At 52.9% G+C, this 23,651-nt stretch overlaps 2 protein-coding genes across 2 annotated transcripts in view; both read right to left on the bottom strand.

Moving 5' to 3' along the window:
• The window catches only part of LOC121468955 (uncharacterized), a 2,238,800-nt gene that overhangs the window by 490,141 nt on the left and 1,725,008 nt on the right, over nt 1-23,651 (bottom strand). The gene's annotated exons all lie outside the window — the stretch shown is intronic.
• On the bottom strand, nt 12,329-17,294 carry LOC140681312 (olfactory receptor 14J1-like). Its single transcript, XM_072920877.1, has 3 exons — nt 17,287-17,294; nt 13,034-13,127; nt 12,329-12,991 (listed from the first exon to the last, which is right to left on the bottom strand). The coding sequence occupies exons 1-3, from the start codon at nt 17,292-17,294 to the stop codon at nt 12,329-12,331; spliced, it is 765 nt and encodes a 254-aa protein (XP_072776978.1).

Below are 23,651 nucleotides of genomic sequence, written 5' to 3'. Positions count from 1 at the left end.
CAGCTCTTTGTGCTGTCACACTGACATCTCTGTGACGTCACACAGCTCTCTCTGATGTCACTTGGACATCACTGTGATGTCACACAGCCCCTGTGATGTCACACAGGATCTGTGATGTCATACGGATGTCTCTGTGATGTCACACAGGACCTGTGATGTCACACAGCCCCTGTGATGTCACACAGCCTCTGTGATGTCACACAGCCCCTGGTCTCTGACTGTGGTTGTTTATGTGTCTTCCAGCCCTTGAAGCCATGAGCGAAGATGACAGCCCATCCTCCACTAACCTGGAAACTCAGGCAGTTTTTGGACAAAGATGTGCAGAACTAAGGTCATCTGCTGGATTCAGAGAACCAGGGTCCCAAGCAGAGTACCAGGAGACAGTGAAGAGAGCAGCAGGACTCAGTGTCACTGGAGCTCCAGGCACACCTGATGCTGGCCACAGCTGTGCCTGCTGCAAGCTCCCATAGCTGCTGCCTTCCCCCTCCCTGTTGACAGCTCCCTCCCCATTCCCTGTTGACAGCTCCCTCCCTCCAGCCCTCAAACGCTGCCCATTCCCTTTTTTTGGCCCCCATCTCATCCCTTCCCTTTCCCTTCCATTAATAAAGAGTTTGATTTCTCCCCCTTACCTGCATCTCTGTGGAGCTGAAGCGGCGCAAATCCCGGGCCCTGGGACACACAGGCCCCTGCTGCTGTTCTCTTCCACGCCGTGTTCTGTGCACACACACACAGAACGAGGGCAGATCAGGCTGGAGAGGTGCCTGTGCTGAAGGTGCAGTTCCACAACTCTGTGGAGTTGCAGATCTTGCTGAGCAGCCTGGAGCCCCTGGAATTTGGAAGAGCCAAGCTGAGTATGCTCTGAAGCCAGCTGTGAGGGATTCCATGGCAAGCTTCCACGGAGGGCAAAGGAGCTTGGAATGCTGGAAGTTTTCAGGAATAGCTTCCTGAAGGCTCAGCAGTGCTCCATCCCTGCACAGGATCAGGGAGAGGGCAGAACCAGCGACCATCCAGGCTTAGCAGGGAGCTTTGGGTGTGCCTGAGGGCAAAGGAAGCAGCAGCGCGGTGCCCGAGACTGGGACACACGACCCTGCCAGTGCCCGGAGCGCTGTCAGGCAGTGCTGGGATCCCGGCTGTGGTTCTGGTGCCCACAAGTGAGGAATTGCAGCCCCAGGCTCAGAGCCAGTCAGAAAGCCAAGCAAGTGAGAGCAGAGGGAGGGCACCATTCCAGTCTCTCTTGGGCATGGCCACAAAACAGCCCCTGCTGCTTCTTCCTCCGCCTGTGTTTGGGCTGTGCTGGTGGCAGAGGCAGCCAGGCTGTGCTCTGCCTTCCAGAGCCTGTTGGGAGCGGGTGAAAAGTGCTGTGTGCACAGCAGAGAGGCCTGGAAGGTGCTGGTAAGAGCGTCCTGCGGGAGCAGGGCTCTGGGCTCTGGCTGGGAACAGCCTGGTCTTGGTGCCGTGGGCGCAGGCAGGAGTTGAGGCAGGTGAAGAGGCAGTGAGCAGCTTGTGTTTGTAGAGGGCCTGGGGCTGCACGTCTGAGCCTCCACCTGGAAAGGCACTTGGGGGAATAGGAGCTAGAGCTGGAGTGCCTGTCCTGAAAGGACATGAAGTCCTTCAGCCTTGCCAGCGTTTCTTAAGAGTGTGTTGGTGTTCCCCAGGAAAGCTACACATTTGGGGTAATGCATTTGGAGGACAGGGGCTTGCTTCTCAAGGAAAGTGCTTCCCAGGGAGCTCCCAGTGAGGCAGGTGCAAGGGTCCCCCTTTGGCTCTCTGTGCTCCTTTCAGTCCTTGAGGCCCACTGCACTTGGCAGAGGGGCAGGGGAAGGGAGAAGGCTGTGAAGAGCAGGTTTGGCATCCACCTGGACCTGCAGAGACCAACCCAAGCACCTGCAGCAGCGTGTGTTACCCCCCCTTTGGACAGAGGGGTGAGCAGAACCATCTCTGTCCATCTGTGAGCCCCAAAGCTCTCTGTGGGAGCTGTGAATTAAAAGGCCTTTACACACTCACGTTTCACATCTTCCCTGTCTGCTGTGTTTCAGCTCTTGGCAATATGCATTTGCCTCCTGCTTGCTGGGAGCTGCTGTGGCCCAGGGCCAGCACAGAGCTGGGCTGGGTGGGCCAGGCAGTGTGGTGGAGAGTCTTGGCTGATCTTGGTGTGTGCCTGGCCTCAGAAAAGGCTTGGAAGGTTTGCCTCCCAAATGTCCTGCTCACTGGCTCTCCCTGTGCATCTTGGAGAGCACAGCGGAGGCATTTCTGGCATGCCAGACGCCCTCTTGGGACTTCCCCTCTCTTAGATCTTCCCCCTCTTGGAATCCCTGCTCTCCTAGAGCACCCTCTCTTCCCTTTGTCTCTCCCCTCCCCCATCACCTCAGGCCCTGCCACGTGCTTCGTCTGGCAGCTCCAGGCAGGACCTTTCACCATCCCTAATAAACCTTATATTCTAAGAGCAACCAACAGAGATCTCTCGTTTGAATCCATCCAAACCGTCCTGGAGGCTCCTGCGTCCTTACAAAATTATTTTCCCTTTTAACCCAATAACTGATCCCTTGAAGCCTGCAATGCAGAATTTTCTGTCCAATCACAAAATATCACCCAAACCCATGAAGAAGGAGGTAAGAAGAAGGTAAATAAGAAGAACCTGTCTCCACCCTAAAACCTCCATATGCTTCATATTTATTACTATGTTCTAAAACCCCAAACTCTAAGTTTTCCACCCTGTGGTAGTATACACCTCTAACCAACTACGCACCTGTATCCCCAGTGCTATTAATCAATTTTGGAAGCCTTCTCCACAGCCTCAGGTCAAACGCAGGTGTTCTCTTGCAAGTCTGTGCCTTTCAGCACAGCAAGTTTAAAATTCTCAGCATCCAGGGTTCCAACACTTATGGAATCAGGGACACTCTTGTGACACTAAAGGCCTCACTGAACCATTGTGACACCACAAGGCCTCATTGAACCGAGGGGCCATTGTGACACTATGGAGTGTTGGCAGGCCAAGGGCAGTTGTCACACTGTGTGGCACCATGGAACCAAGGAGCTACAGGGCCCCATGGAACTAAGGATTCATGGAACAGTGTGGGACCCCACGGAACCAAAGGTCCATTGTGACATTGTGGGGCCTATTGGAATCCTGGAGGCCATTCTGACACTTTGAGGCCTCGTTGAATCAAGGGGATCTGCAGGGCCCCATGGAACAAAGGAGACCCTTCTGACACTGTGAGTCCCCATGGAACCAAGGGTCCATTGTGATCCTGTGGCACCAAGGAGACCCCTGTGACCCTACAAGGCCTCATGGAAGCAAGGGACCATTGTGACACTATGGAGCCCCATGGAAACAAGAGGCCAGTGTTACACATCTGGGCCTCATGGAACCAAGGATCCAATATGACACCACCAGTGTGACACTGCAGAGCCCCATGCAAACAAGGGGCCGGTGTGACCCTGCAGGGCCCCATGGAAACAAGGGAACAGGTAACAGGTCTGGTTGGCTTGGCCTCATTGGGCCAATTGCCTTTGGCATGTTGAGGGTTTCTTCTCATGTACCCCTGAAGCAGAGCCCTGGGGCTCTGGGCTTTCCTTCAAATGGAAAATAACTGCCCTTTTCCTTCATGCATCCATGGCCAAAATGGGATTCCCCCCTCAAAATTCCCAATATCCAGGGATTGCTCCTAAACAAAAGCTGCCATTACCAACAAGTCTGTTTGACCTTGTCTTCCTGAGAGCTGGCTCTCACCTGCCTTCAAACACTGAGGCTCCGTGCTTTTCTTCCTGTGGAAAAGAACCATCTCTCCTGCACAAGCAACCATGGCCAAAATTGGTACTTTTCTTCCAAAATTCGCTATATGCAAGGGTTTCTCCCAGACAAAAGCTGCCAGGACAGACTGCTCTGGCTAGCCTTGGCCTCTGGTGGTCTCCCTGTTCTGCCCTTCAACGCTGGGGCTCTGCCCTTTCCTTCCTATGAAAAATAATCGTCTTTCTTCTTCATCCTTCATCCATCTCCCTCTTTTGGCCAGGTGTCCATGGCCGAAATTGGGATTCCACCCCCAGAAGTCCGATAGTCAAAGATTGCTCCTACACAAAAGCTGCCATGACAGACAGGTCTGGCTGGCCTTGGCCTCCTTAGGGGGGGTCTCACCTGCCTTCCAAACACAGGGGATCCATGCTTCCCTTCCTATGGAAAAGAACTGGCCTTCTCCTCCAGGCACAAATGGCTGAAATTGGATTCAACATCCACAATCCAAATATCCAAGGGTTGGTCACAGACAAACCTGCCAGGACAGACAGGTCTGGCTGGCCTTGGCCTCCGGTGTCTGCAGAGTTCATCAGATCCTGAAACACAGGGGCTCTGTGCTTTCCTTTCTGTGGAGACCATTGTGACACTGCGGGGCCTTGTGGAACCCAAGGGCCATTGTCACCCTGCGGGGCCTCATGGAAGGAAGGGGCCACACTTCAGAAGCAAGCAGAACATTGGGACACGGCAGAGCGCCATGAAACCAAGGGAACATGGAACAGGTCTGGCTGGCTTGGCCTCCCAGGGGCCACCTGACAGGTCCAGCTGATCTTGGAACATCAAGGGCTGCATCTCATCAGCCCCTGGAGAAGTGGGGCTCTGTGCTTTCCTTCTTATGGAAAAGAACCATCCATGTTTCCAGGTGTCCACAGCCAAAATTTATACTCCCCCTGAAAAATTCCCTATATGCAAGGGTAATCCCACCCAAAATCTGCCAGGACAGAGAGCTCTGGCTGGCCTTGGCCTCTGGTGGTCACATCTCATCTCAAGGAAGCCCTGAGGAAAGTATTTGAGCAGGTTTGGCAGCTGGAACATAAATGAGTCTCTCATCCTCTGAAAAATTCAGATGCTCATTTGATCCTACATGTATTTTTTTTCTCATTGTGCATTATGCATGAAATATAATTTTTAGTTAAAAAATATTATTCTTATCACTCCCATAATGTTATCTGACACAAAACACCTCGTCTACATATGGATCCAGGTCACCTGTATAAGCAAACCCAAGAAAGAGTCCACCAGGAATTATTTGTCTCTGCTCCCATCTGTCACATCTCCTCTGGAGCTGGAGGTGCAGCCCCAGCACTTGGGAGGGCTCAGGGGGTCACAAGCTCAGCTCTCACACAGAGAACTTGTGGACCTTGGATGATCTTCCTGGCCCTGCCCGCTCAGCCAGGCTGAGATGGACACTGATGGTTTCTGTGCCAGGCTCTCCCAGCCCAGCCCAGCTCCCTGCAAGCTCTGCCAGCTGCCCTGAGCTCTGGGCAGCACCAAGGGCCTCTCCCCAGCACAGCCCAGCCGGCTCTGGCCCCACCGCTCCGCTCAGGCCGGGCTGCTCTGGGAATGGAGCAGCTGAGGAATGGAGTCACATCCAGGGGTGTCCCCAGGGCTCAGGACTGGGGCCAGGTCAGTCAAATCTCTTTATTGCTGATCTGGACGAGGCCATCGAGGGCACCCTCAGGCAGTTCCAGGTGAGCCCAGGCTGGGTGGGAGTGTGGCTGTGCTGGAGGGCAGGAAGCTCTGCAGAGGGATCTGGACAGGCTGGAGCCATGGGCCCAGGACAATGGGATGAGGTTCACCAAGGCCAAGGGCCAGGTCCTGCCCTGGGCTCACAGCCACCCCAAATCCCTGGCTGTGTCCTGCCCCTGATCCCCACAGCCTGTCCTGTTTCCTTCATCCCTGCATTGCCAGGGACTTTCTGGGACAAGGGAGATCTGCTCTGGGAATGGAGGGAGCTCCAAGTGCCACCACTGGAGTGGGAACCACAACTCATCAGGTTTGTGTCCTTTGGGGTCAGGAACTGGTGAGACTCAGAGGCACAGAAAGTTTCTCTTCATGGCCAACAGACCACAGTTGAACAGGACACAATTTAATAACAATCATGCTCTTCCCTGAGCTATGTGCAACATCCTAGCAATGTCTGATGAGTCCAGCATTCACAGGTGATTTCCATGCTAAAACTGATTTTAGACAAACGTAGTTCTGTTTGATAGATATAAACCAAATTAAGTTTTTGTATCAGGATGCTCGTCCTGGAGTGGGGGAAAAACAGATCAAACAATTCTCGATTTGCAAAGCTGTCAGTGGTGGATGGAGAAGGGAGGTCAGGCTGCTTTCGGTGTTGAGGAAATGCTAAAAGCAACCTGGCTCATTTAATCTCCTCCTGGCCTGGCTGATCTCCCCTCTTTCCCCTTCCACCCATTGGCTTTTGTCTCCCACCAGGCCCCCGGTGAAGAGCCTGGCTCTGTGTTCTCCATCCCCTCCTCGCTGGCACTGCCAGGCTGGATTGAGGAGCCCCTCAGCCTTCCCTGCTCCGGGCTGGACAAGCCCAGCTCCCTCAGCCTCTGCTCACAGCCCAAGGGCTCCAGCCCCATCTTGGAGGCCCTTCCCTAACCCTGCTCCAGCTGCCAGACAACTTTCCTGCCCTGGGGAACCCAACCCAGGCCACAGGGACCTGGATAATCCATGTCCTTGATGTCCTGGTCACACAGCCCTGGCCCCTTGTCCCCATGTCAGGCTCTGGGGTGGATCCTGTAGAACATCCTTTGGTGGAGGCTGTGGCTCCAGGGGGACTGGGGGGATACCGGGGGACAGGGACCCTGCTGGGCATGAACAGCATTGGACTTGTTGGGAGAAACTGTGAGGGGGAGCTGGGGCGGAGTGACCAACGCAGTGACCTCACAGAGCCCTCCTGGGATGTCACACAGCCCCTCTGTGATGTCTCAGCCTGCTCTGTGAGGTCACAGCCCAATCTCTAATGTCACACAGCTGGTTTCTGATGTCACAGCCAACTCTGTGATGTCACAGCCATATCTGTGATGTCACAGAGACAGTCTTTGATGCTGTAGCTGCTCGATGACCTCACATAACCCACTCTGTGATGTCATAGCCCACTCTGTGACCTCATGTTACCAGATGATAAATTGTCTCCACCAGCTGAGCTGATGCTTGGAGCTTGTTCTCCAAAACCTCAGGCCCATGGAAACCACACAATGCCCATTGTGGGAGAAGGGGAACTGGAAGTTCACCAGCCTCAGTGTCCTGCCAGCTCAGCCAGGCCTAAGGGAACATTGGGGTCCACGACCACCAGGGACCACCAGAGAGACCCCCAGGACAGAAGAACCCATGGGTAAAGGAGAGGGGAAATATGTTAATGACTTTGGGGAAATGATTATCAGATGTGTGTTCAGTCCAGGACAATCAATGAATATGTGTGCAAAATACAGAATATGAACAGGAACTTTCCTGCACTCAGCATGCTCGGCTTTGGGAGGAGCGATCCCCTGTGCATCCGGCTGAATAAAGAATGCTGCTTCTTAATGCTGCACTGGTGTTAAGGAGTTTTCTGTTTTACCGAATTTTTGGTAACACTCCACTCCCAAGGAAAGCTCTGTCTCGTGCTGTTCACAAACAGAGAAGGGCTGGTGGCAGATGTGGGGGTCAGAGGCTGCCTGGGGCACAGGGACCATGAAATAATCAAGTTTTCAATGATCTGTGAAAGAAGGAGGGGCAGCAATAAAACTTCTGCCCTGGAATTAGGAAGGGCAGACTTTGGCCTGTTTAGGATGCTGATTTGGGGAGTACCAAATCAGGTACTGATTTTTAAGGGAAACAGCCCTTAAAAGCAAATGGGTGCAGGGAGGATGGACACATTTCAGGAAAGTAATCTTAAGGGGGAAGGAGCAGACTGTCCCAGTGTGGCAAAAGATGAGGTGGTGAGGAAAATTACTGTCCTGGCTGCCCATGGAGCTTTTGTGGGAACTCAGGTGAAGAAATTACTCGCAAATCAGGAAGTGTTTAAGTGTGGGAATCCAGAGCTTCCCACTGTCTGCCCTGGATTGCCTGGGACCCTGGCAGGGGGTCGGGAGCCCCCCTGTACAGAGCCCCGAGAGACTCTGTCTCTGATTTCTGTCCATGGAAAAGAGTTTTCAATCTTACAGGATGAATTACAAGCTCTGAGTGTTTTATATAAGGAATAATTAAGTGTGGCATGGGTGCAAAAGTAAAATTTAAGGTTTCTAGATTAGGGGTTCAGAGGGGACAAGATGGAGGAAATTGGGTGTGCCTTGTCCTTTTTCTCCTTCTTCATGCCCTCCATGTTTCACTGTGGTGTTGGCATTTTTCTGTTGGTTTAGGCTGGGGACACACTGTCCAACGTAGGTGACAGATATTGGCACGTTATTGTAAATATAGCACACGTAGTTTCTGGTATTTAATGTTTGTACCATCCCACTGGGGGCAGAGCCCCACACGCTGCCCTGCAGGACAGAGCTGCGGCAGGGCAGCAGAACATGTTAGAGATAAACAGAATAAACAACCTTGGAAACAGCACAGACGAATTATGGCTTCTTCTTTGGCAACGGGGCAGAAAGACAGAGACTTTCTACATTTTCGGAATCATCAATACCCACAGATTCCGACATTTAAGGATGTTGAAAGGTCATTCAGAGAGAGAAGCTGGGACATGAAAGCTCAATTAGAACTTAACCTGGCAGCTTTTGTAAACGGAATAAAAATTGTTTACATTAAAAAAAAATTACAGCAAAAAGAGGGGGAAGGAGAATTTCTACTCTTTATTGGATACAGCAGAGAATAGAGTAACCCAAGATAAGGAAAAGGACAAACTACATAACACCTTGTTTGTCTCAATTTTCAATACATGGACAGGTTGTGCTCAGGCCAAAAGTTCTCCTGAGCTGGCAGATGGGCACAGGGAGCAGAACAGCCCCCTGTAATCCAGGAGGAAGCAGCTGCTGACCTGCTGAGAAACTCAGATGCTCACAGGTGTATGGGATGGGATGGGATCCATCCTAGGGGCATGAGGGAGCTGGTGGATGAGCTCCCCAAGCTGCTCCCCACCATTTACCATCAGTCCTGGCTCACCAGGGAGGTCCCAGAGCACTGGAGGTGCCAGTGTGAGCCCATCCCCAGGAAGGGCTGGAAGGAGGATCTGGGGAACTCCAGGCCTGTCAGCCTGACCTCGGTGCCCGGCAAGGTTATGGAACAGATCACCTTGAGTGCCACCACAGGGCACCCACAGGATGGCCGAGGGGTCAGAGCCAGCCAGCGTGGATTTAGTGGGGCAGGTCCTGTCTGAGCACCCTGATCTCCTTTTATAACCAGGTGACCCACCTGTGGATGTGGGAAAGGCTGTGGATGTGTCCATCTGGACTTCAGCAAAGCCTTGGACACTGTCTGTGACAGCATTCCCTGGAAAAGCTGCAGCCCACGGCTTGGGCAGGTTCCCTCCTGGCTGGGAGATGGAAGAGCTGGCTGGAGGCTGGGCCCAGAGAGGGGTGGGGATGGTGCTGCACCCAGCTGGTGTCCAGTCCCTGGTGCTGTCCCCAGGGATCTGTGTTGGGCCCAGTCCTGTTTAACATCTTCACCGATGATCTGGGGGAGGGGATCGAGCCCACCATCCCCAAATTTGCAGGTGACACCAAGCTGGGTGTGAGTGTGGATCTGCTGGAGGGCAGGACAAGAAGACACAGCCTTCAGCTGCACCAGGGGAGGTTTAGGCTGGACAAGAGGAAGAAGTCTTCACAGAAAGGGTGAGTGGGCACTGGAATGGGCAGGCCAGGGGGGAGGTGGCAGAGTCACTGTCCCTCTCCAGTGGCACTCAGTGGCATGGTCTGGGTGACAAGGCAGTATTAGGGCACTGGTTGGACTTGATGATCCCAAAGGTCTTTTCCAGCCTATTTGATTCTGTCATTCTGTGATGATTGGGGCACTCTGGGGCCATTGTGACCCTGCAGGGCCTGGTGGAACTAAGAGGACCATGGTGACACTGTGCAGCCCCATAGAACCAGGGCTCCATTGTGGTGCTCTGGGGCCCAATGGAACCAGGGAGTCCCCGTGACACTGGGTCCTGGTGGAACCACAGAGGCGATGGTGACACTGCGGGGCCTCGTGTAACCGAGGGGTTTCACCATTGTGACACTGCGAAACCAAGGAGAGCACTGGGAGAGCCCAGGGCCCAGTGAACCAAGGGGCCCTTCTGACACTGTGGGGCCTCATGGAACCAAGGGGACATTGTGACACTGCAGGACCTTGTGTAACCAAGGGGCCACTGTGACACTCTGGGGCCTCCAGGAATCTGGAAGGCCCTTGTGACACTGTGTGGCCTCATGGAAACAAGGAATCCATTGTGACACTGAGGGGACTTGTGGAAGCACAGAGAGCATTGTGACAGTGTGGGACCTCATGTGACCATGGGGCCTTTGTGACGCCCTGGGGCCCCATGGAACCGAGGGGCCTCTGTGAAACTGCGGCACCAACGAGAACATTGTGACACTGTGAAGCCCCACGGAACAAAGGAGTCCATTGTCACATTTTGGGGCCCCATGGAACCAAGGAGACCAGTGTGACAGTGCAGGGCCTGGTGCAACCAAAGGGACTTTGTGACACTGAAGGGACACATGGAACCAAGGACATCTTTGCAGATGACACCAAGCTGGGTGTGAGTGTTGATCTGCTGGAGGGTAGGAGGGCTCTGCACAGGGCCCTGGACAGGCTGGATCCAGGGCCCAAATCCATCAAGGTGAGGTTTAACAAGTCCAAGTGCCGGGTCCTGCACTTTGGCCACAACAACCCCTGCAGCGCTACAGGCTGGGGACAGAGGGGCTGGACAGCAGCCAGGCAGAAAGGAACCTGCAGGGACTGATGGACAGCAGGCTGGACATGAGCCAGCTGTGTGCCCAAGTGGCCAAGAAGGCCAATGGCTCCTGGCCTGGATCAGGAATGGTGTGGCCAGCAGGAGCAGGGCAGTGATTCTTCCCCTGTGCTGGGCACTGGGCAGCACCTCGAGTGCTGTGTCCAGTTCTGGGCCCCCCAATTTAGGAAGGACATGGAGGGCCTGGAGCGTGTCCAGAGAAGGGCAACAAGGCTGGTGAGGGGTCTGGAACACAAGTCCTGTGAAGACCAGCTGAGGGAGCTGGGGTTGTTTATCCAGGAGAAGAGGAGGCTCAGGGGAGACAAGGCAGTGTCAGGGCACAGGTTGGACTTGATGATCTCCAAGGTCTTCTCCAACCTTGCTGATTCTGTGATTCTCTGAAACCGCCCTTGGAGCAGTTGCAGGAGGAGCCCTGGGCCTCCTCTTCAGAAGCTCCAGCAGCCCAGGTCCCTCAGCTTCTCCTCACAGGCCCAAAGCCCATCCTGTCAGTCCTGCAGAGCCTCTGCAGCTCCTTGCCCAGAACAGGGAGCCCCACAGCCAGACACAGCAGCCCAGATGTGCCCCCCTGGCCTGGGGTGCCTCTGGCAAGGGAGCGGCACCAGGCACTGCAGGAGCCTGTAGACAATTCCTGCAGCACTTGTGGGATGATCCTGCTCCCCAAGGGACGTTCCCATGGTGCCAAGTCAGGAACTGCAATGGGGAGTGGGGCCAGAGAGGAAAGGGCAAACAGGGATGGGCTGTTTGCAGGGGAGGGAACAGGGGTGGGCAAGAGGAAGAAATTTGTATCAGGAATAGTAAAGAAAGCAAAGGTGAAGCCAAGGAAATGCTCCTGGCAGTTTGGGGGTGGCTGCCAGGCAGCCCTGGCTCTGAGCAGCAGTGTCTGCAGTGGGACAGGAAACTCCCAGCTGATGGGAACAAACTTTCTGGCTGACTGCAGAGGCCAGGACAAAGCTGAGTGGTTTCCCTGGCGTCCCCCAGCCCTTCCTGGCCCCAGGGGCTGATGGCATTTGTGCTGTCCCCACACCAACAGCCTGGGGCTGCCCATGGGGGTTTTCTGTGCTGAGCATTGGCCTGGCCGTGTTCTTGAGAGAGCCTGGGCAAGGAGCCTGGAGCCCCCAGGCCCTGGCCTGAGGCGTCAGCGCTGCCCCAGCAGTGCCCATGGCCTGTCCCTGCTGCAGCCCCGGCACTGCCACCCCCAGGACTGTGCCTGCCCCGAGAGCACTCAGGCCCTGCAGCAACACCAGGGCCACCAGGGCAGCGGGGCAGGGCCACGGGAGCAGCACTGGCAGCACCAAGTGCTGCTGCTCCTGGGCACAGCTGCTGTGCCAGCACTGATCTGCCCCAGCTCTGCACACAGACATTGCTGCTGCAGCTCCAGAGAAGGCAACAAAAGGGCATCTCTGCAGAAAACTTTGCTGGGACATCCTTTAGTTCCTTTAAAGCCACCGAGAGTGCAGCCCCTCATTGACACAGTCTGTAGCCGCAGGGAAGGTGGAGTGAAACAAAGTGAGAAATGGCACAAGCAATGACATTTTTTGAGGATAATATTAAATGTGTATTACAAAGAAAAAGAACCTCCAAAATGAAACCAAAAAGAAGTATCAAAGATGACATTTATTGCAAGTGATTTGCAGAAATTGGCCAGGAGTTTAATGTTTCCAAAACCATCCAGTCATCAGTGTCCACACTGCAGCCTTGAGCTCCTGGTTCCTCAGGCTGTAGATGAGGGGGTTCAGAGCTGGAGGCATCACCGAGTACAGAACTGACAGGGCCGGATCCAGAGATGGGGAGGACATAGAGGGGGGCTTCATGTAGGTAAATGCAACAGTGCTGACAAACAGAGAGACCACAACCAGGTGAGGGAGGCAGGTGGAAAAGGCTTTGTGCCGTCCCTGCTCAGAGGGGATCTTCAGCACAGCCCTGAAAATCTGCACATAGGAGAAAACAATGAACACAAAACAGCCAAATCCTAAACAGGCACTAACTGCAATGAGCCCAAGTTCCCAGAGATGGAATTTGGAGCAAGAGAGCTTGAGGATCTGTGGGATATCACAGAAGAACTGACCCAGGGCATTGCCATGGCACAGGGGCAGGGAAAATGTATTGGCTGTGTGCAGCAGCGAATAGAGAAAGGCACTGGCCCAGGCAGCTGCTGCCATGTGGGCACAAGCTCTGCTGCCCAGGAGGGTCCCGTAGTGCAGGGGTTTGCAGATGGACACGTCGCGGTCATAGCACATGATGGTCAGGATGGAAAGCTCTGCTGACATGAAGAACATAAAGAAAAAGAGCTGAGCAGCACATCCTGAGTAGGAGATGGTGCTGGTGTCCCAGAGGGAATTGTGCAGGGCTTTGGGGACAGTGGTGCAGATGGAGCCCAGGTCGCTGAGGGCCAGGTGGAGCAGGAAGAAGAACATGGGCGTGTGCAGGTGGTGGCCGCAGGCTACGGCGCTGATGGTGAGGCCGTTGCCCAGGAGGGCAGCCAGGGAGATCCCAGGAAGAGGCAGAAGTGCAGGAGCTGCAGCTGCCGCGTGTCTGCCAGTGCCAGCAGGAGGAAGTGGCTGATGGAGCTGCTGTTGGACATTTGCTGTGGCTGCACATGGGCACCTGTTCATGGAGAAAGGACAGGGACAAGTCAGGAGAGGCTGCTTGGAGCCAAACCTGGGCCATTCCCTGCAGCCTGTCCTGCTGGGACTCACCCACCCTTGTTCCTGCTCTGGGAAAACCTTCACCCAGGTCCCTGCCTGAGCTCCAGTTGTGCAGGCTGAGTGTGCCAGGAGCAGCCAGGCCTGAGCGTGGGGGCTCTCGAGGAGCCATCCCTGCCCTGCTTCCCTGGGTTTGTGGCCCTGTGGCAGAGGGACAAGGCTGGATATTCAGGATTTGTCAGGGGAATAATTCCTATTGCAGGAAGGCATGGTACCATCTGCACTACCACTTCTAAGGGAAATGGCAGGAGCTGGTTTAAGGAATTATTTTCCTACTCACACATCATTCCTGGCTCTCTGAGGTCAGAAATCCCCAGCATTCCTGCTGCACTCAGAGTTTGCCACTGAGAGATGTGAGAGGCAAAGGATTCCCTGTGGCTGAGGGCAAATGAGGGGCTGGATAGGCTTGTTCTCCTAGCACTGCTCTGCTCAGCCCCCTCTCCTTCCCTGAGCATCTCCCTGGGCCTGGACATTCCCTCCTGAGAGGTGCCTTGTCCCTGCCAGCAGAGCCCATCCCACCCTGTGTGCCCTCGGCCCGGCCCTACAGAAACCTGCCTGTGTGCAGGGCCCTGGCTGGGGCAGGCTCTGTGTGCAGCTGGGCAAGGGCAGCTCAGGAGAGCCCTGCTGGGCCCTGCAGAGGTGATGCTGCTGCTGTCCAGGGATGAGGAGTGGCTGAAGGCCCTTTGGGAGGCTCCCAGCAGAGAGACTGACCACCCAACCTCACAGTTCTGGAGTCTCTGTAAATGTTCAAACATTCCTGTGATGATCCTGTGTGTCCCTTTCAACTCAGAATGCTCTGTGATTCTGGGATTACAATTCCTGCACTGTTTATCTCATCCCCCTGTTGTTTATAATCAGAAGAGAAAAAAAAACCCCTTGCAACAGTGTTAGAACAATAAAGTAAAAACCAGACCTTTATTGGAAGCTTCTCGGTGTCCCAGCAGGAATGGGGCACACCCAGCCCCTGATTTCAACAAGGTAATAAGGTTGATTAATTAGGATATTTAACAGGAATATCCAATAAGAGATTCAGTTGCTCCAGTTACACACCCCTGGCTCAGCCCATTGGAGTAGGTCCAAGGGCTTCTTTGCCCCACTTTAGTTATGACTGCTCACATAGTGTGTGTTTTTCTTGTAGGTCCTCTTCCTGATAATAAGACTATTCAGTATTTCAGGAATGTATTTAGACAGTCACCTTACTGTTCTGAAATCTAAGAGATAGGTAGGAAACATACTAGAGTCAGTAAAAGATTACAATTATATAAGTACCTAATAGTAATTTAATAAAATTAATTAAGAGTTTAATAGAGTTAAATAAGGATTATAGTTTCATAACTATATCATAGTAATTTACAGAGATACCGATACATGAAAGATGTATTAATAGCAAAAATCTTTTTGTCATCACCCCAACATTCCCCTCCTGCTCCAAGCAGGAAATTGAAAACACTCTCAGGAAAGCTCCTGACCTTTACAGCAATCCCAGGCTTACCTTCTTTGGGAAGTGCCCTCCGGAGCTGTGCCCAGGCTGGTCTGGAGCTGGGAGCAGCCCTGCCCCACCCAACCCCTCTCAGCAGCAGCACCTGCCCTGCTCAGGGTGGCTCCTTCCCCCCACAGCTCCTGGCCAGCGCTGGGAGCAGCTCCAGGGCCGGCTGAGAGCTGTCCCTGGCAGGCAGCAGAGTCCTGGCCCAGCACAGCGCCCTGGGCTGCAGGACCCTGCTCTGCAGGACAGCCCTGGGCACCCCTGGCTGCTCTGCACAGGAGATGAGCAGAGAATGCACGCACAGGGGCTGTGGGCATTGGGATGTTCCAGCTTTAGGAGATCACTCCAGGAGCTGCAGCTGCATTGTCCTGCAGCCAGAGGTTCCTGTGCCAAGGGCTGGCAGTGATTCTGCCCCAGGCACTTCTCAGCCCCTTCCCAGCCCTGACTGATTGAAGCTCTCTGTGCCTCTGTGCTGTGCCCGGGCTGGCTGCAGGCAGTGCCCCAGCCCTGCTGGGCTGGGAGAAGAGCTGCTCAGCAAGAGAAATGTGCTTTTGAAGCTCTGCTTGGTTACCAGGATCACCCTCTGTGCCAGGAGCCCGGCCCAGCTCAGCAGCACAGACACAGCACAAGGACTTTAATGACCCTCTGGGGCTTTGTGCTCAGGCCCTGAACATCAGGCCCTGAGAGGGAGCTGCAGAAACCTCTCCAGAACTCCAAGTCAGAATCCAACTCCAAAGTTTCTTGGACTTTTAATGGGTCCCACTGAGGGACACGACTGAGAAAGTGTCCCCAGGCCCCAGGCAGAGCAGAGAACTGGAGGCGCTGATGACAGGTGGGGACAAAGAGAAGCCAAGTCTTGGTGCCCTGGGGCACAGCAGGGTCTGTGCCACCAAGGGCTGTGAGGAGACACCTTGTCCTGAGGCCCTGGGGCCTCCTGGCACAGCCCCAGCCAGGCTGGGCACTGTCAGCCCCTGGTCCTGCCCTCAGCATCCCCCCCTAGCCCACATCCCAGTGGCCTCAAGGATCTGCTGGAAGGACTCCCTGGGGAGCCTTGGTCAGGAATGGCCCTGGGGGCTCCTTCATGCTCCCAGGGACTGCAGGTTTTTCAAAGGACTTTGGCTTTTGCTTTTGCCTTGGAGTTTCTGAGAGGTTTGTGCAATCCTGGCCTCCAATTATCTGCTGTAATTAGTCCCTGGAGAGGCTTTGTCGGGGGAACAACACTCAGTGGGGCTCATTAATGCTTCAAGGTACTTCAGTTCTTTTAAGGTACTTGGTGTTTCCCTTTTGATCCAGACTCTGTGTGAGGTTTGTGCAATCATGGCCCCAATTATCTGCTTTAACGAGTCCCTTGAGAGATTTTTACTGACACTCAGTGGAGCTCATTAATGCTTTCAGATACTCAAGGTTCTTAAAGTACTTTGGATTGTCCTTTCCACACTGAGTTTCTGAGAGGTTTTTGTGCCATCCTGGCCTCCATTTCTCTCCTCCAAGTAGTCCATGAGGAGCCTGTGTTGGAGATGGACAACAGTGGGTCCCATTAATGGCTGAAGATACTTTGGGTGTTTCCTCTGACTTTGACTCCTGGACAGGTTTGTGCAATCTCCTCTCAGGCCCTGAGGTTCCCGGGCTCAGTTCCAAATGCACCACGGGGCTTATTAAGATCAAGGAAGTCCTGAAAAACCATGGCTCTGCCTTGATTTCCCTCTTGTCTAGTGCAGTTTATCAGGAAGTTTCTGTAGTGGTTTTGGTTCATCATTTTGAGGTTTTTTGGCCAATGCATCAATTAATGTGGTGTGTTCAGTGTTGGTTAATTACCAGTGCACACACTAGAATATACTTACTCATTTCCTGCTGTGATATAGGATTAGGAGAAAGACAAAGTAGGCTCAAAATTTAAAAAAGGTATAAAGAAAAGTTTACTAACAGTAACTAAAAGAAAGAGTAATAAGGATCAGAACAAAACTTTCGGAACCTTCCTTTTTCCATACAACCTGACTATGTAAAGAAACAAAAACTACAATTTTCAGTCAGTTTAACACCTCTAGAATAGTCTTTCTTCACTTCAGTTATAGAGAGAAGTTCCCCTTGTTAATGTTATGGAGACTTCTCCACAAGAAGACAATTATCTCATGGTTTTTCATTTCCACAAATAGCAGCCACTCGGAAAGTTCTGTAATTGTGAAGTCCCTCCCAATTTTTCACAGCCTTTCCCACAGCTGTGTTTAGGGGACATGTCAGTTTATGGGGTATTAGTTTCAAGATGAGTTAAGAGCAAAGGTTCTCTTCATCTATTTCTGAAATCATCTTCATCTCTGGGAACAGAGGTCTTCTTCTCTCCCTGAGGGCACAGGGTCTCATCACTCTGCTCTCTTTCTCTGTGCAAACTTCTCATGGGATCTCAGCTACTTCAACATTTCCTCACTTAAGCATGGAGGCCTTTGCTGAACAACGCATCTCCCCATACTTTTCAATGCCTTATAGGGAAAAAGAGAGTCTGATGTATCAATGAAATCCTTCTCCATAGCTTTAGCAGAGGATTTCAGCCCCAAGATCAAGGGGGCATCTCCTCATCCCTCCCATCTGGGACTCAACTTCCTCTTCACTGACCTCGGTGTCTTCATGTTGCTCCTCTGTGTGCCTGCCCTGTGTCCTTTTCTCTCACTGGAGGGAGGATGGCAGCACTGGCAGAGTCAATATCTTCCCTGGGGCCTGCAGACAGTTACACAACCCTGGCCAGGCTTGGTGGCCAATTCTAATTTTGGCCATGGTTCCTGGACATGAAGACCAGTTCTTTTCCATAGGAATGAAGGAACAGAGCCCCACTGTTTTAGGGGCAGATGAGAGGTGACCACCAGATGCAAAGGCCAGCCAGAGCTGCCAGATTTTGTTTGAAGAGATACCCTCAGAAATAGGAAATTTCTTAGGGAGGGTACCAATTTTGGCAATGGACATCTGAAACAACAGACGTGTTTTTTCCATACAGAGGAGTGTTCCAGAAGCTGATGAAAGGCAGCCCTTGACATCCAAAAATCAGCCAGACCTGCCAGGTGGCCCCTGGGAGGCCAAGCCAGCCAGACCTCTTCCATGTTCCCTTGGTTCCATGGGGCCCCACAGTGTCCCAATGGTCCCTCGCTTCCAGGAGGCCCTGAGGTGTCACAATGCCCCCTTGGTGACACAAGGCCCTGAAGGGTCAGAGTGGTCTCCATGGTTCCATCAGGCCCCACAGAGTCATGGTGGTCTCTGGGTCCATGAAGCCCCACAGTGTCACCATGGCCCCTTGGTTCCATGGGCTCCAGTGGTGCCACAATGATCCCCTTGGTTCCATGGGGTGCCCACAGTGTCACAGTGATCTCCATGGGAAGGAAAGAACCGAGCCCCAGTGTGGCAGGGGCAGCCACCAGAGGCCAAAGCCAGCCAGGCTTGATGGTACTGGCAGATTTTGGTTGGGAGCAACCCTTGGATATAGGGAATGTGGGAGATGGAACCCCAATTTCAGCCATTTCTGCGTAGATAAGAAAGACAGGTTTGTTCCATAGGAAGGAAAGCACAGAGCCCCAGTGTTTCAAAGGCAGAAGAAGAAAGAGGTGGCTCCTGGGAGGCTCAGCCAAGCAGTCCTGTTCTTCCTGGCAGCTTTTGTCATGCAGGAATCCTTGGATATATGGAATTTAGGAGGAGGAATCTCAATTTTGACCATGGTCACTTTGAGAAGAAGGACAATTCTTTTCATTGGAAGGAAAGCGCCAAGCCCCAGTGTTTCAAAAGCACAAGAGAGGCAGCCTCCAAGAGCCCAAGGGCAGCCAGACCTGTCTGTCCTGGCAGCTTTCCCTTGGGAGCAATCCTTGGATGTAGAGTCTTGGAGGAGGAATCCCAGTTTTGGCCATGGCCCATGGAGGACAAGGAGAGTTCTCTCCCATAGGAAGGAAAGCCCAGAGCCCCAGGGCTTCAGGGCAGGTGAGAAGCAGCCCTCGACATGCCAAGGTGGTCAGGTGGTCCCCAGGAGGCCCAGCCAGCCAGACCTGGTCCGTGTTCCCTTGGTTTGGTGGTGATGCCTTGAGAGGCTGCCTAGAACAAAGCTAGACAGTGTTAAAGGAATAAAGCAGGTATTTATTAAAAGGCCTTCAAGGGATACACAAGCGCCTGGCCCTGGCTCCATCCTAGATGGAGTCCAGGTCACGAGTTTTCACTGGGGCAAACAGGGGGATTTGGTCTGGCAGGATGTGTAAAACAATATCCTGTAATATCTACTTGTTCTCAAAAAGAGCTCTTGGCTGCAGGGACACATTCCCATCATTCCTGCCCAGGTTTCGGGATTCAAACATTGCTGTCCTTCACAGGAGCTGTTCCTTCAGCTGCCTCGGGAGGGCCTTTTGGCCTTTGGAGCCACACTCTGGCTCCAATATTAGCACTGCTGGATCCAAACCCTTTATCTCCACCAACAGCAGTGATTTGAGGTGGACCTCCTTTTTTCCCAATTGTTTTAAACCCTGACAATATCAATTATTGTGCTACCCTGTCATGGGGTTGAATAATCCAATCTTGTTCACTATTGTTTAACCAAATTACTTTAATTTCCCCTTGATTATCTGCATCAGTTCCTCCTCCCATGACATGAGCACTTTGCAAGGCCAAGCTCCAGTGAGCAGTTATCAAACCGAAGTGTCCTGGAGGACTCTGGATTCCTGTTCCTGTATTGTTAACTCTCATTTGCTTCTGATTTATCCTAACTAATTCCAGTGGATGAAGGTCCAGCCCTGCAGCCTCTGGGCCCTGCCAGGGCCATCACCCCCAGAACAATTTCCCAGGCAGTCCCAGTCTCACTGTCCAGGGCTGTATTTGCACATTGGGAGCAGCTGTGCACAGCCAGGGGGTTTCCATTTCCCCAGGGGCCATTGCTAAGGGCATGGAGCACATCTGGGAGATGGGTTCTCCATGGGCACAGGTTCCCAGCTCCTCATTCTTTCAACTGCTATTTTAACAACCCCTCCACCCATTCAACCAATCCTGCAGCTTGTGGATTGTCTGGTACATGAAAAACCCAGCAGTCGTAATCACTGTATGTCTCATGTAACAGACAAAGCATTCCATACCACAGTATCAGCAAACCCTACAAAAATAGCCAGTTTCATCCATTCCTTCTGTATTTGTTGTACACAATCTTGCAGAGTTTACCACTGACATTTGAGTCTTGGCCAGTCCTTTTCTGTAGGGTCTTCAGTGTCACAGTGAGCAGCCAAAGCTGACAAATTAGTATTGTCAGCATTAGTTCACATTATCAATTTTTTATTATATAAAAAATATACATATATGATCATGTTTTTTTTTTTATCTAGCTACTATTATTAGTAATAATAAGTATATTATATTTCACTTTCACAAATGAACCTGATTCATGATTTAAACCTTTCTCTGTCCCTCCATATGGGAGCATTTCAAAACCAGTTCTTCCTTCTTTTGGTGCTGTTTCAAATGTGCTGTTAACAAAATTCACCCTCAGCTTCCCAAACCCACAAGTTCTCTTCCTTCTTCCATATGCAATTTTTGGATGCATTTTAAGACATCCAGGGGTTCAGCCTCTTTTAACCAACTGCCCCACTGCTCACACGGTGCTCCCACCTCAGCCCACTCCAGAGCCAGCCAACTCCAGGGAAGGGCTTCCCATCTGGGAATTTCTGATGGGACTGATTCCTCACATTTACATTTGAAAAGTGACATTTTGTTGTGATCTGGCCAGACTGTGCCAGTTTTGTTTTACCAGTGAGCAGGGTCAGCACCAAAGACACAGACACCAGCTGGAGGAATCAGTGCCATTGACTGTAGCTCAAAGCAGCAAAGAATCACAGCAGGAGCAGCTCAGCAATGCACCCAACCATCACCACCAGAGATTGCAGCAGTGATTAAGAAAGATCCAGCACCAGTTACCCTCAGGCTTTCCCATGCCCCAGATCCACACAGCAGCTGGGGGAAGCTGTCACAGCCAAGGGCTGCAGAGCCACTCCTGGACACTGGGAATTCCTGCAGGTGCCTCCAGCCACAGGTGAGGCTCCAACCTCGCAGTGAGAGGGCCCAGCTCTGACAGTGCTGAAAGAACAAACTGACAGCACTCCTGGTGCGGGAACATCTGGTTTCATCCTCCCCTTGGGCTCCGCCCAAAGCCTGGCCAGGGCCCAAGGAGGAACCAAGGGAGGTGACTTTGACCATTCAGCCCCAACAAGGCCAGATGTCAGATTTCATGGCCTTGTCTGGCTTCTAAACACAGAAAGGTCAATACATGTTTCACTAATGAGTGGATACATCGACCACAGTGCTAATGACCATGCATATTTCATTAATGAGCAGATATAAAGATAACCTTTGGTTGGAAGGTTCATCCCGAGGCCACCTTTGGCTCAGGGCCTGCTCTTCAGGCCTCACTCAGGGCTGTTGTCCAGGCCTTGGCACTTCAGGGATGTGGTTTAGTGCTGGGCTCGACACTGCTGGGTGACCGGCTGGACTGGATGAGCTCAGAGGTCTTTCCCCACAGAAAGGATTCTGTGATTCCATGATTCCATCTGCTGCATTCAGCCAGGTCAATGTTAGCAGCATTCATTTGCTCAGAAAGTCTCCTCTTGCCCAGCTCTTGAGGCCTGAGGCTTCAGCTCCTTCAGCTCCTGGTGCTCAGCGGCTCGTGCTGAACGAGAGGACTCAGAGGGAAGAACACAATTCATCCAATCCCTTCTGGGACATGGAGAGGGGAGGCTGTGGAAACAGGAGCATTGCTTGGTGTGGCCTCCTCTCTGCCCTTGATGCCTTTCAGCCCTTTGAACCAGCCAAGAGCTTTCTCCAAGGGTGAAATGGAGCAGTTGCTCCTGCTCCCGGGTCTGGCTCTCTCCAATCTCTGACCTTGCCTGGTTGTGTCCCTCTTGCTGTGCCCTCTGCTCCCCCAGGGCTCGGTGGCTGCTGCCCAGGACTGTGGGACTGGCACATCCCGTGGTCCAGACCCTCCTTTCTCTGCCCTTGGATCTGCCTGGGCACAGCAGCCTTTTCCATCTGGAAGCTCTCCATGGACAGGGAGTCCCCAGCTCTGTTCCTTGCACCACCTCCAGGAGCCCAGGGCTGCCATCTCAAGTCCCTGCTGGCACTGGGGGCTCCCAGGTGGGCACAAGTGGGGCAGCAGAGCCAGCAGGGAGCCTGCGAGTCTCTTCCAGCCCTTCCTGCTCAGAGTTTGGGCCTTGGAGCTTCAGGTGGCCAAAGGCAGCTGCTGGTGGTCCCTCTGTGTGCCCCGTGTTCAGCCGTGCTGCTCCATCAGTCTGTGCCCAGCAACGGGGAAAAGCCTCAGCCCTGCAGGGCCAGGAGCTGCCGGGCTCTGCCTGAGCAGCTCAGCCAGCGGGGAGGGAGCTGCTCCCTATGGGAACCAGGAGCAAAGGACACTCCTTTTATAGAGCATGTTTTCTATTTAAAGGAAAAAAGGAAAAAGTAATAAAAAACTATATAAATTGTGAGGGATAAAAACAAAACCCAAGTGTGTAGTGAAAAACTTCTCTAGCTTTGGATTTAGAGGTAACTGGTCTTTTGAAAAAGAGAACTCAGTTATTTACTTGTGAATGTGCTAATGGCATGGATCCATCTTGCTGACCTCAGCAGCCTTTTTAAATCAATTTTTTGGTTTGTTTCCAACATTGTTATTTTAAATTGTGGTTGAAGCAGGAGGAAATTGCTTTGTGCCCTTCCAGCTCCAAGCAGGACTGGGAATCTAAACTCTGCTAAATCCCAAACCCTTCAGAAGATACCCTTCCTTCTCACTCTGTGAATGAGCTGCACATTCCCATTGAAACTGTCAAGGGTTTCTTAAAGACAGAAAATCCCTCTTACAGCTTGTTGGTCTGGTTTGGAAGTGCAGAAGGGCACTTCTCCATCCATCAGTTCCAGACTGCGCTGCCTCGGGAACACGGCCCACTTGGCAGGTTCAGCCTATTTGTGGCACTTCTAGGGAAGGAAGAAAGTGCAATTGCACAATTCCAGCCAAAAAGGAATGAAGAGTGGAAAAGACAAAACATCTTGGGGAGATCCAGGCTTTCAGCTGGGGCTGTGGAGAGTTTTGGTCCTTGCCAATTGGATGTGTGTCCCCAGCTGCAATCTCCTGGCCTGCAGGGGAGTCTCACTCACCTGCCAAAGCAGAAAGCTCAGGCACTGTGCTCCAACGGGCTCGTCTGATGCAAAGCTGTCAGAGCAATGTGAGGGCACAGCCAGCCCAGCTGTGCCCGGGGCAGAGCCCAGCAGAGCCCTGGCAGAGCCCAGAGCAGCCTCAGCACCCGCAGAGCCCGGCTGCAAGGAGAGAAACCAGAAAGCGCCCGTCAGCTGAAGGCTGCTGTCCCCTTGTCCCAGCTGCCCACAGAGCCCAGGCCATGCTGGCCGTGCCCAGAGCTGTGCCCAGAGCTGCCCATCACTGCTGCCTTTGGGAGCAGAGCAGGAGGGCAGGACATTCCCAGCCTGCAGCCAGCCACAGCACATCCAGCCCTCAGCAGCTGCCCAGAGCAGGAGCCTCCTTGTGCTTGTTGCTGTCTCCCAAAAGCTCTGATCCCACCATGCCAAGCAGACGGGGACTCACCTCACGCCATCCTCCGCTGGGAGAAAAGCTGGTCCCAAACGATGGCCTCAGCCTTCTCCAAGGGCACGGCCCATCCACGCTGCAGCTGCTCCCAGGCACTTCCCAATCCCAACTGGACCTTACATAGAACGCTTCCTCTAGAAAAACAAACAACAAACTGTTGAAAAGAGATTAGAGACAAGGGGAAACAAGAAAAAAACTCT

This window comes from Taeniopygia guttata, chromosome 34 (genome assembly GCF_048771995.1).
Source record: "Taeniopygia guttata chromosome 34, bTaeGut7.mat, whole genome shotgun sequence".
Classification (NCBI taxonomy): Eukaryota; Metazoa; Chordata; class Aves; order Passeriformes; family Estrildidae; genus Taeniopygia; species Taeniopygia guttata.
This window is presented reverse-complemented; position numbering and strand designations above follow the sequence as displayed.

Bases quoted from the DNA above. Each gene is read 5' to 3' on its own strand.
- LOC140681312 (XM_072920877.1), bottom strand. The intron at 12,992-13,033 runs CCCAAAGCCCTG...ACCAGCACCATC, and splicing joins GCTCCATCTGCACCACTGTC to TCCTACTCAGGATGTGCTGC.